This window comes from Artemia sp. Qi Xiang Cuo, chromosome 3 (assembly GCF_049724085.1).
Source record: "Artemia sp. Qi Xiang Cuo chromosome 3, ASM4972408v1, whole genome shotgun sequence".
NCBI classification, from domain to species: domain Eukaryota; kingdom Metazoa; phylum Arthropoda; class Branchiopoda; order Anostraca; family Artemiidae; genus Artemia; species Artemia sp. Qi Xiang Cuo.
The window spans coordinates 71,757,241-71,770,990 of record NC_142796.1 but is presented as its reverse complement, the minus strand read 5'-3'; the positions used below and the strand labels follow the sequence as shown (position 1 = coordinate 71,770,990).

The window sequence follows — 13,750 nt, the reverse complement described above, 5'->3', positions numbered from 1 at the left end:
TCCTCTCACCTCCATGTTCATTTAATGCTTCCCCTTCCTATAACTTTGTGTGTAAGGGTTGATCTAGGAGAACAAACTTGGTAGGGGGATCATTTGACTGGAAAATGAAAGTTCTAGTTTCCTTTTCAAGGGTCATTGACGTATCCAGGATTTTTTTCGGGGGGGGGGAGAGTTACAAAAGAATTTTTCAGGAGGGAGGCAGTTACTAAAATAAACTTTAAAAAACGTGTAAAATATTGTTTTATATTCATTTTATTGCGTTTTTACGAGTAGAACAAACGTTTCTGGGGGGGGGGATTAAAACCCCTTAATCCCCTTCTCCTGAATACGGCCTTGTCAAGGGTCAAAAGTAATTGGAGGTCAACCAGTCCCTCTCACGTGCCCTATTTTGCTACCCCTGGGAACACATATTTGGTTATGAGGGGAAGGGTATTATGGGGGCCAGAAATTGACCAAAGAACTTTTTATTCTTGATCAGTTCACAAATTACAGCTATTAGTTCTTTGACTAAGAACGTACCAAAAATTTCTTGGGCCACGGGTTCTCTAGAACGGGACTCACAAGTTGGCCAAAGAACTTATATCTGATCACTCCGGAACTTATATCCAAGAGTTCTTGGGCTAAGGGAAGCTAAATACAAAGGAAAAAAAAATACTGGTTCCTCATAAAACCACGCCCTACAAACAGCCCTAAAAGGATCAATAGACTTTTTTATGGCCATATTGGAACTTGCCTTTGGCCAAGAGGACCATAATGTAAAAAAATTTTGGTTGGGTCTCCTCTCCAACTACTAGAATTAGTTTGCTAAAAAAGGGCTTATTTATTTTCTGCTGAACGGCTTGAAAGTTAAACCCACGAGCTCTTGGGTCCAGAGAACCCTCATGTACAAAAAAAAGGCTGGGAGCTTGGACTTCCGAAAATTAATGTCAGAAATTTTTTTCTGATCGACTTTAAACTCATATCTGAATGTCTTTGTCTGAAAATTGGGCCATAAAAGGGTCAGTATTCTTTTCTGAACGGCTCAAACTTTAAAACCATTGCCTTTAACATACCCTGAAAGTTTCAACTTAATACCCTAAGGCGCTATTGATATATTGCTGGTATGCCCTTTTGACGACCTGCATGCATATAGTGTGTTTCGATTTAGTTCAACATCGCCTAAACATTACATTTCCTGAAAGTTTCCCCTTAATATCCTTAGCCTCAGTAGTAGTAGTTTTCGTAGTAGTGGTATTAGTAGTAATAGATTTTGTAGTACTGGCATTAACAATAGTAGTAGTGGCAGCAGTATCCACATAGTGCCTTTTAGTTAATTCATAATGCCCTTTGGTTAGTTCAAAATCCCCCTCAACATGCCCTGAAAGTTTTAAATTAATGCTCTATGTTGTTCCTAAAATATTGCTAACACTCCTTTTTGATAACCTGCTTGCACACAGTATGTTTCGATCTAGTTCAACACCCCCCTCATCATTCTCAGAATATTTCATCTTAATGCCCTTACCCTTAGTAGTAGTGGCAGACTAGAATTGGAAGTAGTATTAGTAGCATGTACATAGTGCCTTTTGGTTAGTCCAACATCCCCTCAACATGTCCTAAAAATTTCAACTTAATACTCAAAGCCGTTCCTAAGATATTGTCTATACACCTTTTTGGCAACATGTATATACATAGTGTGTTACGATTTAGTTCAGACACCCCCTAAACTTTCCTTGAAAGTTTCATTTTAATACCATTAACCTCAGTAGTAGCAGTAATTATAGTAGCAGTATTAGTACTAGTATGCACTTAGTGCCTTTTAGTTAGTTCAACACAGCCCCCCCCCCAACATAATCCTCTAAGCAGTTCCTGAGACATTGCCGGTATTTGCTTTTGACAACATGCATTCACATAATGAGTTTTGATTTAGGTAAGCTTGTCCCTCAATTCTCCCTGAAATATTCACCTTAATACCCTTAAGCTTATTAGGTGTCACAATAGAAGTAGTAGCTGTAGAATTAGTAGTAATAGTAGCAGTAGTAGCAGCATTAGTATTAGTAGTAGTGGTAGCAGTAGTAACAGTAGTAGCAGTAGTAGTATGACTTATTCCTGTTTGGTCAACTAATCACCCTAGATCATGCCCTGAAAGTTTCAACTTAATACTCTAAGCCGTTCCCAAGATATTGCTGACACACCATTCTGACACCTTCTATGCACGTAGTGTGTTTTGATTTAGATCAACTTCCTTTGAAACTTTCACCTTAATACCCTTAGACTTAGTAGCAGCAGGGAGTGTAGACAGGGGTATACCTGCATTTAGACAAAAAATAAAGGAAACAGAACGTGTTGCATTGGTTGGTGACATCTGATTCTTTTCTCTCTTCTTTAAGACAGCAAAAGATAACTTTTTTTTAATAAATGGCCCTAGGAGTCGTTTATTGAAGTACACCAGCAGTTGTCTATATTATCTCTTAGGCTAATTAAATGAAAAAACAAGTTTTTTTTAACTGAAAGTAAGAAGTGACATTAAAACATAAAACGAACAGAAATTATTCCGTATATGAAAGGGGCTGTCCCCTCCTCAACTCCCCGCTCCTTAAGCTAAAGTTTGACTCTTTCTCACAATTCTACTTTATAAAACAATAAAAACTTTAGCGTAAAGGGTGGGGCGTTGAGGAGAGGACGCTAAAGTTTGACTCTTTCTCACAATTCTACTTTATAAAACAATAAAAACAAACTTTAGCGTAAAGAGCGGGGCATTGAGGAGGGGACAGCCCCTTTCATATATGGAATAATTTCTGTTCGTTTTATGTTTTAATGTTGCTCCTTACTTTCAGTTAAAAAAACTTGATTTTTCATTTAATTTCTGAAAGTCTTTGAATTTATGCAGGTTTTTGAATTTGGCTCACCATACATGCATAATTAAAACAAAATTTGCACATTATTATTTTTTTTTTAACTCTTATAATAACCTAAGTTTGATTTTTGTTCCAGTTGTTTAAGAATGTCTTCTGAGTTAAAAAGGCTGTTTAATTAGAATAATAACCTTTTTTAAAAGTTAAAAAAGAAACTGTGAGCTATTGAGGAGAGGCAACCCATCTCATATACGTAATATTTTCTGTTCGTTTTAAGTTTTAATGTTGCTTTTTACTTTCAGTTGAAAATAAAATTGTTTTTATTTAATTTCTGATCGTTTTATAAATAATGTTGGGAAATACAGCTCCCCCATTGTGGAAAATTCCCTTCCCTCATGAAAACTTTCTCCATTGTAAGATTTTCCCACGTAACAAATTAGCGATATTTGCGTAAAGAATTTTGTAAGGCATAGCAACAAAACGGGCAAAGAGGTCGAAACTATTTTTATGAAAATGAAAGTCACCAGTTGAGCAATTCTCAAATGACTGAAAGAAAAATTAAATGCTAAGATTGGCCGGAAAATAACATAAACAAATTATTGCTTATATCGGCCATTATTTAACAAAATTCGAAATTTAGCGTAGAAAACGAGGTATTGACGAGGGGTCGAACTTGCTCATATAAGTAATATGAGGGGGTTCACCCCCTCGTCAATACCTCGATCTTTACGCTAAAGATCGAATTTCCTTCATGGAAATTTCTTCCATGGAAAGATCCTCCCACGTAGACCCCGAAGCCGCGCCGAAAAGTCGGTGGCTTGCCGCCGAAAACAAAACGGTGACGCGCCGCTGAGCTTGCATCAGCGCGCTGACGCCGCCGCTGAGTCTGTCGGCGGCGGCGTCACTAATACGCCGCCGTTTTATTTTTTATCTCTTTTTTGGTTATCGGTATCGACAACCAGGCTTCAACCGTCATCCAGGCGAATTGGTTTCTCAAAGATAAATACTGCTCGCCATCTATATCGATTCGTAGGAAGGAGAAGAAATTTTTCTTGAAACAAAAATTCTACCTTCTACTTTAAAATCCAGTTCATTTTTCTTTCTGATTTTTCGGATGAAAAGAGGTAGGTAAAAGAGCATTAGGCAATTCAGGATGTTATCATAAGCAGCGCAATCGCGCTGCCTAAGTAGATAACAATGTTGGCACAATGTAGTATTTTTTTGTTTTTTTTTCATACCAGGGCAATTCGTATCGAAGGAGCTGTCGTAAAAACTTCGAAAAGGGCTCATTCGATTGGAAATTGGAAAAGCTAGTGCCCCTTTTAATAGTCGAAAGTGATTAGAAGGCAGCTAACACCCCTTCTACGCCCACCATTTCCCCAAACACATCCAATCAAAATTTTAAGACAGCCATTTTGCTCAGAGTAACTGATTTCTAAATAGAAAATATGTTTTTTGTGGAGGTTATTCCCCCACGACCCGTAGGACAAGGGTTTTAAGTTATACCCTAGGGGTATATAAGAACGATGTTGGCACAATGTATTATTTATTAATTTTTCTTTTAGACCAGGGCACTTCATATCGAAGAAGTTGTTGTAGAAACTTCGAAAGGGCTCATTCAATTAGAGATTGGAGTGGCTTGTAAATGATTGGAAGGCAACTAACACCCCTTCCACGCCCACCATTTTCCGAAACACATCCAATCAAAAATTTGAGATAGCCATTTTGTTTAACGTAGTTGAAAGTTCTAGAAATTATGTCTTAGAGGATGACAACCACCCTCACTGCCCTTAGGATAAGGGTTTTAATTTATGCCCTGGGGGCATATACGGTGTTTAGAGAAAGAGTTGTCGTAAAAACTCAAAAAGGGATCATTCGATTGGAAATCGAAAAGCCTAGTGCCCTTTTTAATAATCAAAAGTGATTGGAAGGCTTGACATTTTTATAGTAGAGATCGATGTGGGTATAATGTATAATTTTTTCGTTGTTGTTGTTGTTTAGACCAGGACACTTCGTATCGAAGGAGTTGTCGTAGAAACTTCGAAAAGGGCTCATTCGATTGAAAATAGAAAGGGCTGATGTCCTTTTTAATAGTCGAAAGTGATTGAAGGGAAACTAATCCCCCTCCCACGCCCACCCTCCAATTTTTGACCAAATCAAAATAGCGTAAGTGTATCCAAGCTATCAAAGAAAGTAAACAAATTTTTTTGCAAATGTTATAAACTTTTTTATTTCAGATCAACTAGAGGAGGTATGAAATTAAACTAAGCACTACTATGTTTCGAGATTTTTAATAGTTTGTATGCTGTTGAAAACTGATGAAAATTTTTTTAAATAATAAAAATCGCACGACAAAAAATAAATTAATAAAACAAATAAAAGATTTAAAGTATTATTTTTTTTTTCCCTGAAAAGAATATGTCAATATAAAACGAACAGAAATTAATAAAAAAAAAACTGTTTTTCAAAGAAAAACAATATAAGTTTTTCAAAGATACACACAAAATAAGTTTTTCAAAGGAAAGTAAAGAACTCCATTAAACAAAAAAATTAGCAAAATTAAAATCAAATAATCTACCAAGCGGGAAACTACCACAAATCAGCATCGATAAATAAATGAAACCGAAAACGAAGAGGAATTACAATAAATGACCGAGTCAAACTCAAAACGAGCAGAAATTAAGATAAGTTCGGCTCAAAATCCCTATGCCTTCCCAAGGCCAAAACATAATTTGCACTTTACTGGAAAAAAATACAAATGAATGTTCATTGTCAGTTTAATAAACATATACTGATATTTTGTAATTAAAATGTTAATATTATTTGATTTATTAAAGCTATATAAGTAAAAACATTTATATTTTTTTTAGTAAAGTGCAAATGTTGTTCTGGCCTTGGGAAGCCATAGGGGTTTTGAGCCCAACTTGTGTTAATTTCTGCTCGTTAATTTCTTATGTTAATTTCTGTGAGTTTGACTCGGTTATTTATTGTAATTTCTGTTCGTTTTGGGCTTCATTTATTTATCGATGCTGATTTGTGGTAGTTTCCCGCTTGGTTGATTATCTAGAGCTAGTATAGAAATATATCTATAAAAAGGAATTAATTTTTTTTTTTTTTGCACACTTAGCAGAGCACACTGAAGTTGAAGTAGCCTTAAACTTTGACTTGAAACGTCATAACTTGACCACTTCTTTCAGAAAAGAATTTTATAGGGTTATTCCGTGTTGATAAGAAAAGAGGGTAAAGGTGCAGTTTAGCTCCTCCTGTTGTATAGGGCACAGGAGCCCTCTGGTAAAGGTGCAAGTATGTTCCCCCATATAAAAACAACTTATTTCAGCAGATACAAAGAAGAAGCCCATGTGCGACAGTCTGTGGGACCCCAATGTCCGATACTAGTATCCGATCACGCGAGTGGCAGTTTACGCTCGTAAAGTTCTGGCTGTACCGGCCACAAGTGCCCCAGCTAAACGGCTTTTTAGCACGACAGGACTGATAGTGACTGCAAAAAGATCAATGGCTCCAGGCAGAGTGAACAAACTCACTTTTGTTACATCAATTGTAACTGTAGTGATGTGACCGCTGATTTAAAATTGTTGTTAAGCCATGGTATCTGAATTGTATACAATGTTTTTTCGATGACGTTATTTGTTTTTTTTCACTTCATTTTCGTATGTATTTGATGAACAGGAGATGTTTGAACTTCAAACTTTGAAAGTTATACACACATTAGCCCAAAACATTACCAAGAAGAAAATGACAAAACAAAGGATTTTATAGGAACAATGCGATATTAAACATAAACACAACATAAGTTTCCCTGGGTCTAGTGGCTAAAAATGAGAATTCTACTTGGTCTGATCGACGGTGAACATAAACACTTTCTGCACGGCCCAGAAAATTCCTGTTTTGTCATATTGTTCTTGTATGTTTTTAGCCAACCATTTAAAAATCCTTACAAAAATCGAGGTTGAACGTGCTTGGTGAAGTTGAATTTTTATTATTATTTTTAATCGGAAAAATCGGCGCACCGTGGCGCGCCGCCGCCGATACTTAATCACACATTCGCCACCGTCATGTCAGCGTGGCGCGGCTTCGGGGACTACTCCCACGTAACCCAATCCCCCTGACCCCCCCCACCAGAAAAAAATCCCCCGAAAACGTCTGTATGCTTACCAATACTATATCTAAACAATTGGCAAAGTTCATTACTTTCAGCCCCTCCCCCGAGGACTGTGGGGGACTATGTCGTCCTCAAAGACATAGTTATTAGATAATTTGACTATGTTGAACAAAATACTTCATCTCAAAATTTTAATCTGATGACTTTGGGAAAAAATTGAGCGTGGGAGGGGGCCTAGTTGCCCTCCAATTTTTGGTCACTTAAAAAGGGCACTATAACTTTTGATTTCCGTTCGAATGAGCCCTGTCGCGAATTTCTAGGACCACTGGGTCGATACAATCACCCCTGGGGAAAAAACAAACAAATAAACAGGAATCCGTGATCTTTCTTCTGGCAAAAAAAAATAAAAAATTCCACATTTGTGCAGATAGGAGCCTGAAACCTCTACAACAGGGTTCTCTGGTACGCTGAATCCGATGGTGTGATTTTCATTAAGATTCTTTGACTTTAGGGGGTGTTTCCCCCTTTTTTCAAAAATAAGGCAAATTTTCACAGGCTCTTAACTTTTGATGGGTAAGACTAAGCTTGATGAAACTTATATATCTAAAATCACCATAAAAATCCGAGTCTTTTGATGTATCTATTGGTATCCAAATTCTGTTTTTTAGGTTTCGGTTACGATTTAGCCTAGTCGTTTCTTACTTACAGTTCGTTATCACGAACTGTTTGAAAGGTAAAACTTCAATTGCTGTTTTCAATTTTGATATTTTCATTTAAATACCTTGTAAAATGTACGACGATCGATATCAAGTACTACTAGCACTAGTTAGCAGGATGGTTGCGTGTTACTGGTAACTGGTTTGATTGATATTTGTTACAATTCTTGGAAATAAATATTTCATTTTCAACTAGGGCGAAACTCCAAAGTACCACGTGCTATTGGCAATATGACAGGAGAAGGAATAAATGACTCGGATTCTCTTGATGTTGATTCAGATTTATCGATTGATGAAAACGAACTTTCTTCGGATGAAACAAGCGACATGGCTTCCGAACTAGAGCGACAAATTAAGAAAGGCCCGCCTAGTACACGACCAAAATCTGGAAAATTCTCAGAAGATGACTTTTAATTTATATTAATTTGTCCTAATAGCCGCAAATAGTTTTTATCTTTGGCAAGCAATAACAATGAAGAGCAACCTCTTCTTATCTTCATTTTGAAGAATCTTTTCATATTTTAGCAGGTTTTAACAAGTACATGACAGTATTTAACAAGTTTTGAATTCTAGAGAGGTAGTCTCTTCCTGACTATACCTTTGGGGAAAAGGACTCTGGATGCAATAGCAGTGTAATTACTGCTCTTCCGTTTATTTGATTGCTAACCTTAGTTGATATGCTGCTTTAAATAATGAGTAGTGTACATATGTTTTTTGTTTGTTTGTTTATATAAAAATTTAATTAAAAAAAACACAGTGTTTCAACAAATCTATAATTTATAAAGTTGAAAAATGAGCTTATTCTGGATGTCTAGATTGAAACGATATGAAATTATTATGCATGTAGAAATGGAACCTAAAAGGAACAAAATCACAATAAACAATGAAGTCAAATTTTAAACTAACATAAATTACCAAGAATAAGCGCAGTTTTGCCAATCTTTTTAACCCCTAAAGGGCTCGGCACACGCAGCTGATTTCGGGAACCGATTTCAGCATCAGTGGACAAACAATAGCGGTAAGAAAATTTATTGCGCGAGATTTTCAAAACAAAGAATCACGGACACAAATAGTCAACTGGGGTTTATTAGTAGTTGCATGATTGATCTCAGCTTAGTTCTCAGCTCAGTAACAGGGTTTTTTACCACAGACACCTCTGGCTGACTATTTATTTGTATCCCTTTTTTGTGATGATCACGTTGAAAATTGGCACTGATTTTGTAAATCGGCGCCGAAAACTAGAAAATTTTTCAAGCTTAAATCGACGCCAATTTTTTTTTAATCGGCGCTGATTTGGAAATCAGTTCCCGAAATCAGCTATGTGTGCCCAGCCCTTAAATGCCTGGAGTGTCATTAACGATTTACTAAGATTAAATAAATAGCTTAATTTGTAGGTTCTGGTCAGACATTTATTTTCTCCACATTTCAAAGGAAGAAAAACATTATAAAATTCATTTATATATTAGGCTAGTATAAACAGATAGACAGTTATAAATATACTGATAGAAAATAATGTTTCTTGGAAGCTTGGGCAGTATTCTGATTTTCTTTTTTTTACAGCAAGCAATCGCAAAACAAAAAATAAACTCAAAGAAAAATGATACTCTAGCCTTTTAAGGATAATGTCATGGTGATGCCATTATAAATTTATGTTGTGGAAATTCCTATTAGTTTTAAGTTTAAATTGACTGCTCTCATGGTTTATGCTCATTTGGGCTCATTTATACTCCATTTCTTCATTCCTAATGATTTTTGTTCGTTTTAAATTTGACATTATATAAAAGCTAACTTTGCTTTAAGTTTGCTATTTATATTTCGTGGATAAATTGGTTTTTACAATCAGTTTTTCTTTTTTAATTGAATTTTGCAGTGTTTTATTAAGTGAAATAATGTTTCCTTATGGAGAGTGGGAGTGCTAAACTGATGCCCCATGTTTTCTTTTTAGGCTTTTGGCTCATAATTTTTATAATAGTACTTTATTAATAGAGAAAAATATTAGCAGTACTCGTAGTAGAAGGGGTTACACAAGGAGTACTGTCCCCGTCGTAAGAATAGTCCTAGACAGAATAAGTGACCTGAGAGTGAAATGGTCCTTTTGATTCAAAATTCATTTTCAGAAACCCGTGGTTTAAAGATGTTGACCCTTTCTATTTTCAGCATTATAAAAGATCTTCGAAAACGAAAACGGGAAACATGATCTTTGCATGCTAAACTAAGATGCAAAGCAAGTAAAAGTTATTTTCTCTTAAAGAACACAAGAAAAAAAACATAAAAGTTGTAGGACAATTTAGCTCACAAGTTCATCTTATACAAGTTAATGGAATACGGTAAACTTGTATATGAAAACCGCGTTTAAGATTTAGCTTTGATTGCACAATACTAAATTAATATAAAAAGTACAAAGGGCCCAACAAATTTGTAAAACATGAAAGGGTACTATTATAAAAGGGGTACGCATTATACTTTTGATTTTTGTCGTTTCCACTGGATCTTTAAGATCATCATTATCTGAACTACTGTCAATGATGTCTGGCAATTTGCTGGACCGTATTTCCACTGGGAAGGTAGGAGTTTGGTGACTGCGTTGTTTGTGAAATGAGTTATGCTGGTGGTAATGGACTGAGCAGTCATGGTGATTTTAATTTTGCTGAAAATCTAACATCATTTGCTAAATATGCCGGCTACTTGCCATGTTTGGTATCAGCAAGGCTGTACCCACGATTTTTTTCGGAGGGGGTTTTACTCAGATTTTTTGTCGGGGGGGGAGGGGTTACACAAAAAAAACTAAAAAAATGCATACAAAATTTGTTGATATCCATTTTCGGTACGTTTTTACCAGTCAAACTAATATTTCGGGGGGGGGGGAGTCAAACCCCCCTCTGGGTACGGCCTTGGGTATCAGCTTAGTGCTCCTATGCTCCATGAAGAAACACTATAAAATTCTGGAAACTACTTTAAAACATTCTAAAATAATCAATTGTATTATTCCTAAACGTGAACCACTAAGATCTACCACCCAGCCGTCCCCCCTAATAGAAAAATATATAGCCCCAAATTGTATGTACTCAATGAATTTCCAATAGAGCAACTTTTTTATTCCCATCGCTTGTTTAACATTTGTTAAATTAATAAGAAGAAAAAAGTCATGCTTGTGAAAATTCACTGAGTGTAAATAATTCAGGCTATGTTTGTTGATTAGGGGGGGGGGGCTGGGTGGTAGGTTTTAATAGCTTACATCTTGGAATAAAATAAATAAGTATTTCAAAATGTTTAAAGTGGTTTCTAGAAGTTTGTAGTGTTTTCTTATGGAGAGTGGGAGTACTAGACTGATGCCCCATCTTTTGTTTTTGGAGTTTGGCACTGCAATAATCGACATGTATTCAAGAATCTCAAATTCTTTGGATATAAAGTTTGGTGACGACCAAAAGCAATTTTGAAGAATGTAGCCTCCTTCTCTAGCTAGTTAGATCAACATCTTAATTACCAATATTCATGGAAATCAAATACCGTTTGACAAATATTTACTCTTAGTACAAACTGTAACGAAAATAGGAGGATTTTCGTAAAACAATTCTTGTGCATGCTGTTTTTTTTTTTTTTTTTTTTTTTTTTTTTTTTTTACGCCCACGCTGCAATTTATGAACAAAATGGATGACCTAACTATAATACAAAAGCTCGAACATACCAGTTTTTCATCTGGAGACCCGTAGCAATGGAGGAAAAAGAATGAAAATCTAACTAAAACCTACAAGAAAACAATTCAGAAAACGAAAGACTACATGCAAGGATATATTGAAGAAACAAATCTACATTTGAATCAAAACAAAACATAGGCTATCTGAAATTTTTTTACAATTTTTTACCAAATGTACTGATCACCTGGTTGCCACCAGGTCAAAAGCATTAGAATCTTGAGAAAAAAATCACTAAATTAGTGAAAAATTACCAAACTTATGAGCTTTCTTCTTGAAAGTGTGTAATTTTTGATTATCTAGGCCTTCGGGATAAACCTAAGGTGAGTTTCCTAAGGAAGTAGGAGGTATTATAGATCCAAGAACACTTCAATACGAATCTGGATGGTTAGGCATTCAACAATTTAGAAGATGGGTGAAAAAATCTTAGGTAAATGGTTTGTGTATAGAAAAGGAACATGGTTGGAATAGCAAAAATGTCTTAGATAGGAAAGTTATATATGCAGCTAGTAATATTAGCAAAAACCACATTGAGATTGTTAGAAGGGAGGAGTTTGTACTAAGTTTCTGAATGGTAGATTATGCGAAAATAAGGGAATCAGAGAAGGCATCTAGCTATGAATTAGAGGTGTGAAATTTGTGTCATGGATAAAATTGCCAAGGATCCGGAAGATAAAGCCAGACAGAATAACAGTAACAAACTGTATTGGCCTGCGAAAAAAACATTGAGAGGAAGTAGTAATTCTGGACTTACCCCAATAAGAGCAGGGAATCAATAAAGGACAAGAAAAGCATTAGAGGGATGGGGAAAAGATTTTGAGAATATATTTAACCATGACAAAGTTGTTGGAAATGATATAGAAAAATGAAAACATTTTCAATAATTTGGAAGCAAAGGGAGATTTATTTTGTGAGGAGGTAAAAGACAGTACCAAAAAAAATCAAAGAATAATAAGACTTCAGGTCTTGATAGTGTGAAAATGAGTTGTTAAAATAGGCTACTTAATTATTATAGAAAAACTACTGAAGATATTTGAAAAAGGGAAAGTACTTAGCAATTTGAAGAAAACTTTGAATAAACCCCTTTATAAGAAAGGTGATAAGAATGAATTTGGTAAATACAGAGGTAACAGATTGATTTCAGTAGGAAGTAAATTACTTACCATAATGATACTCATTGGACTTAGAGACGCTGTTGATAAAATTTAAGACAGGAACAGTGTCTTTTAAAAAAAGGGAAGAGGAAGCATAGGCTAAACCAAATTTTTGATAAATATATTTTTAGAGAAGTAACATTGATTGTACATAGCTTTGTAACAAAGTGTTTGTATATTCAAACTTCTTTCCTTTTTCCCTAATTAGAGATTGAAAAAAAAAACCTTGCATCTTACCCATTTGTACTTTTATTTGCCATAGAATCATGTCGTTTTTAGGTAGGTTATTTTTCAAACATAGTTAGAAATGACTAATGGATATATTTTTCAATTACACACTTGTTACAATCACCATAATTCAAAGGCAAAATATCTTACAGGCCCCAGAGCGCAACTAGGCAATTTACAAGGGAGGGGGGGGTACAATCCTTTGTAAGAGAGCCTTGCATGTGTCTGCACACAGAAGATGTGGGACATCACCCTAAGATTCAGTATTAATCTAAATCTATCCCCCACCCCCCAACCCTATAAATACCCTCTGATTTACAATAAAATTTTGCTGTGAGACTTAGGTGTATATTAGTCTAGTGTAAAAAGAAAGATTGTTACTCAACTTTTAAATACAATCAAATTAAAGTGTAACTGAAAAATTCCATACGATATAAACCTTTCTAATAATGAGAAATATAATTTTATTTTTTTGAAAGAAAAATTACTTTCTTATTGAACTTGTAGCACCACAAATTAGGTGGAAAAAATTGTATATGAAACAGAATAGAGTAGATTCTACCCAGTATGGACCCCCCACAGTCTTTGCTCCATACTTAAAATGATACTTGCTAACTCACGTGATATTTTTAATTTTTTCATTGACAAAGTTACCATTTTACTTTCCTGGTTGCTTGATTTTGTTCATGCTTATCAGAACCCATAGATGTGGGCCCAGCTATGCAAAGTATTTTTCTCTCTTTTTTTGGCAGGGAGCAGGGGTATCAGAACTCTCTCTAAAAGAGAACTGTCTAAAAATACTGGAAAGGACATTACCAGGATAATTTCCAGATCTTTCCATATAATATCATTCAAGCCAATCTCAAGTGAGGTGGGGCGGGGGGTCCCTTTTTGTACAGGCAGGAAAAACTCCAATTCTAAAGTATTATTACCAAATGCCTGCCCTCAAATGATTAAATCCCAGGCCTATTAAGTATTAAATAAACATATGTACTAAAAACACAGCTTA

At 35.4% G+C, this 13,750-nt stretch overlaps 1 protein-coding gene across 2 annotated transcripts in view; it reads left to right on the top strand.

The window, feature by feature from the left end:
- LOC148954491 (intraflagellar transport protein 38-like) overlaps positions 1-8,423 on the top strand; it is a 34,099-nt gene extending 25,676 nt beyond the window's left edge. For both annotated transcript variants that reach the window (XM_089087119.1, XM_089087118.1), the window contains one exon: positions 7,864-8,423. In XM_089087119.1, coding sequence (XP_088943245.1) covers positions 7,864-8,081 — 218 coding nt within the window. In that variant the 3' untranslated portion in view covers positions 8,082-8,423. The remainder of the gene's footprint in view (positions 1-7,863) is intronic.
- The last annotated feature ends 5,327 nt before the right edge of the window (positions 8,424-13,750 follow it).